The 4,513-nt window shown below is 40.2% G+C and overlaps 1 protein-coding gene across 1 annotated transcript; it reads left to right on the top strand.

Moving 5' to 3' along the window:
• The first annotated feature begins 298 nt into the window (after window positions 1–298).
• LOC117475353 (ecto-ADP-ribosyltransferase 4-like) lies at window positions 299–1,557 on the top strand. Its single transcript, XM_034121498.1, is given in 2 exon segments — window positions 299–406; window positions 859–1,557. Coding segments are annotated over 2 exon segments (807 nt in total).
• The last annotated feature ends 2,956 nt before the right edge of the window (window positions 1,558–4,513 follow it).

The raw sequence follows: 4,513 nt of genomic DNA, 5'->3' as shown, positions 1-4,513 counted from the left end.
GCTTTAGATAAGCCAGTCCTTAGTTACTATGTAAGTGCTTTGTTAGTCATTCTATCGCTCGAAAGTGGAGTCGAAAGAGATGAGTTTTCAGTCTGCGCCGGAAGATGTGTAAGCTTTCTGCTGTCCTGATGTCAATGGGGAGAATCATATTTTGACCATCTTTTTTTTCTGAAATACTTTTTTGCATTTGCCATGCCACTGTCCTAACGTATCTGTGTTACTGGTACACACGACGATGCAGCTCATTGTTTGTGACTTGCTTTGAGTATCTGATTCAACAGATTTCCTGACTGCAGCGATGGAGAGCAACATGTGGATCTTTGCCACACTGGGTCTACTCCTTGGCTGGATGATGCCTTTTGACTCGGTGAGTTGAGCATGTGGAAGTGGGTGTTTTAAAGATCAAGTTCATATATGTATAAAACATCTCACCAGTGAAACTAGAAAAGTGTGTTCTTTGGAAGCCTGGGAAAAACTTGATTTATACTTTTTGAATAATCCTTTTTATGCGATCTGGTTGGGACAAATGGTCATTATCAGAACCTGCATTTAGCATCAAAGAATTTGTTGCATGAGTATAATTGGTCTCCTTTTTTCAAATGTATTCTTAAGGAACTACTATGAGTGTGTACAGGTGCTATAGTGGCAGTGTTACTAGGATACCATAATTTACTAAGTGATGCATTTTAGTTTACTCTCAATCTTACTCTCAAGCCTCAAGCCTGCTCCCAATCGTAACTCATTTGACAACTTTCACCATCTAAATAAGGTTCTAAAAGAGACACTGTTATACAGTACAGTTTTAACAGTGCTGGTTTAATTATGTTTGTTTTCATCTTTCTCTTTGTTTTGTTTTAGGGGATCCCATTGAGCATGGTTGAAGATTCAGTTGATGACATGTATTTTGGCTGCAATGACAAAATGATGACAAAAGTGAAGGACAGATTCCTTGAAGAAGAAAAATCTGTGAACAATTTTGGAGAACACTGGAGTGCGGGAGAATCTTGTGCAAAAGATACATTTGACAAGAGAGAGGATAAGGCTCTAACCAGAGATCACATTAGGGCAATCTGTGTTTACATAGCTAACGATGTGTACGGGGACTTTAATACTGCAGTCCGGACAGAAGGGAGAATCTATCCCCTTCCCTTCCATTTCAAATACCGCTCTTTACATTACCTGCTGACATCTGCCATACAGATCTTGAATAACAACGACTACTGTCACTCTACTTTCAGACGAACCAACGTTTTATTTACTGGCAAAGTCAACCAAATAATTCGGTTTGGCTCCTTTACCTCAACATCTTTCAGATCAGACTTGAAGGTCTACGGTACTAAGACCTGCTTCAAAATTAAGACCTGTTTAGGCGCATCTCTGAAAAAATATTCAGCCATTCCTACAGAGGAAGAGGTTCTCATCCCTCCCTATGAGACATTCAAGATAACTAAGATAGGTCAAAGGGTCAAAGGTCTGGAGGATTGTGAAGTTGTCTTTGTCTTGGAGAGTGCAGGGGTCATGAGCTCTCTGAACTGCAATGCTGTGCGTTTGAAATGAAGCTGTATTGCTCCAACAAATGGAAAATACCATGTCCATCTTTAAACCTTCTATAGCTTGTCATAAATGAATTAGTTACACGGTGTTAAACATGGCTTAATTTTCTCTACGCTGGTTAATTTTAATGCTCAGGCTTTGATCAATCATTGTGAACTTGTTTAATCAAATGCTCCAACAACGTGGTATATTTTCTGTGTCCAATTACAAAGAGATGTTTTAGATCTGTGTTGTTGAAATTGTTAAAAAGAAAATAACTGCTTCTGCTTAATACTAGTCATTAAACTGCTAAATGCAATAATGTGGCTTGTCTGTTCTTATTTTTCAGTGTCGTGTTTTATTCAAATGTTTACTCTAACATTTACAAATAAATTCAAATAAATGGTATTGCATTGTACGCATTTCCTGCATATACAACTCCATATTTCCATGGTTTCTTATTCTATCTTGGTCAATTGTAATCTCAACAACAGCTCATCAACACTTTACCCTCTTTAGTCAAATCATGTACGCATATGAATTTGTTTTGCATGCCAGCAAAATACTCAGATATTATTTGGTTACTGATCATCAGGTGATACAGGTGTTTTGTGAGTACTGATATTAAAGCTGGAGTTTCTGCAGTGTACAGAATCAACTGCAAGAAACTCAGACCACGAGGAGGTTAGTGTTTTCAAATGTGTACACTTTACCTTTCAAGTTAATATCTAAAACAATGTATGAATTAGATTAACATTTTACGTTAGTTGGTTAAAATAGGTTACCGGAGTTGCTGGCTTGATTTTGTGGATCATTTTGTAACACTTCCTATGTGCGTAAGAACAGGTATCACACTGATATTCAAATTACATTTTACACTTTATTGTTTTAGTATTTCTAAGGAAATGATCAAACATTACACTCTTAGTGGTCATCAGGTAACCACACGCCCCCGTTACCCCCGTTACCCCCGTTAAAGTATATGCATTTATATTGGATGCACAAGTCTTCCCAGAATGTTATTGTATCGTGTCCATAAAGAAACGATTGAACAGCCTTGTGTTTCACAAATAGCGTGTGTTTCCTGTTTGATATGTTTTCTAAGATACATCAGCGTCCTCTCGCTGTCCAGCAGCCACAATCGTAAAGAGGAAAACAAGTTTTTAGTTGAATAGAAAGGTAAGTTGCTTATCCCTTTTAGTGACTACCTTCTGCTCCTGGCAACCCAGCTTTAGCAGTAGCTAATATATGTTTTGGGGCCTTTGCTCTGCCTGTGTGGAAAACCATAGATATTCCAGGCTTAAGAAAGTAATTCAAAAAAGGTTTCACTTCACAGGGCCTTATCCAATTCTACAAATCTAATTGTTGTGGTCATGACTTGAAAGTATAGAGCTTCAAAACTGTGACTGCACAGAAATACAGGATTATGTTACCAGAAATAAACAATATACATACTATATGTGTAGCCTGCACTGTGTCTGAAAGCTCAGACTCTTGCGTCCTCACTTACATTCTCCTTTTATGATCATGTTAAAACTCCTTGCTTGTTGTCTGACACTGCTATGCTGTCTAATCTAACAGCCCACGAGTGACTTCCCTTCATAACAACAGCTTCCCGTGTTAGCCTCTCATGCATTTCATTATAAAAAGATCTACCTACATAATGATTTCAGAACAAGGCATGTTGCAGGGTTAACCAATACAATACAGATTGTTCAGTTCATTTAGACAATGTTGTGTCCCGTCAAAAGTGTTGAGTCTAGTCATGTTTCATGTTCTTGTTTAGTACATTTTTATATTGTCTCCCACTTCCTGTTTTGTTTTGACACTCACCTGTTACGTTTCATTCCAGGTTCCTTGACTCCCTACCCTTGTGTGTGTCTCCCGCTCTCATCAGCGCCAGCCCCGCCCCTGATTGTTTCCACCTGTGCCAGTTACCTCTTGTTTAAATTCCCCAGTCTCCCCTTGTTTTGTTTTGTGTTGTCAGGCAGTGGCTCAGTCAGTAGGGGCTTGACCAGGGGTGGGCATTTTACGGCCCGCGGGCCACATCCGGCCCGTTGGCCGGCCTTGGCCGGCCCGTGTGAGGTTGATCATAAATTATAACATAATGAAAAAAAACAGCAACCTTTTCAAAATAAAAGCAACACAGCTGTATTGCTTGCATGGCGTAAATACTTTTCTAACTGTGTTGCTTTTATTTTGAAAAGGAAGCTGCTGTTTTTTTTATTTATTTACGTAAACGCGCATGCCGTGAACAGCTACGAGTGATGCTGGCCGGCTAGTCCTCGAAATGTCCGCTAAGGGCAAAAAAAGAAAGATCGATACTGAATGCCGCGTTTCAACAAGACATGGACCGCTAAGTATTTATTTACAGAAGTGAAAGGTAAAGCTGTGTGTTTAGTTTGTGGTGCGCAGGTCGCTGTGTTCAAGGAGTACAATTTGAGTCGCCACTATGCTACCAAACACGCAGATAAATACAAGAACCTGTCTGAGGAAGAGCAGGCAAAGGGGTCGGATGCTTTGCTAGCTAAGCTGCAAAGCCAACAACACATTTTCACAAAACATTCCACATCCAGAGATGCAGCTGTCAAGACGAGTTATGTCTTAAAAGTAAACCGTTTTCGGACGGAGAGTTCATTAAGGAGTGTTTGAAAGTGCCGCTCTCCCGACGCACTGTTACGAGGAGAATTGAGGACATCGCGGGAAATCTGGAGCTTCAGCTGCAGAACAGAGCGGTCAACTTTGACTTTTTTTCCTTGGCTTTGGATGAGAGCTGCGATGTACGTGACACTGCCCAGCTACTCATCTTCCTACGTGGGATAACTACAGACTTCAAAATCACGGAGGAGCTGGCAGCCATGCAGTCAATGAAAGGTACAACAACAGGGAGTGATTTGTTCACGGAGGTAAATGCATGTGTGGAAAAGTTGGGACTGAAATGGGACAAGCTGGCAGGCGTGACAACGGATGGTTGTCCAAA

This window comes from Trematomus bernacchii, unplaced genomic scaffold (assembly GCF_902827165.1).
Source record: "Trematomus bernacchii unplaced genomic scaffold, fTreBer1.1, whole genome shotgun sequence".
Lineage (NCBI taxonomy): Eukaryota > Metazoa > Chordata > Actinopteri > Perciformes > Nototheniidae > Trematomus > Trematomus bernacchii.
This window is presented reverse-complemented; position numbering and strand designations above follow the sequence as displayed.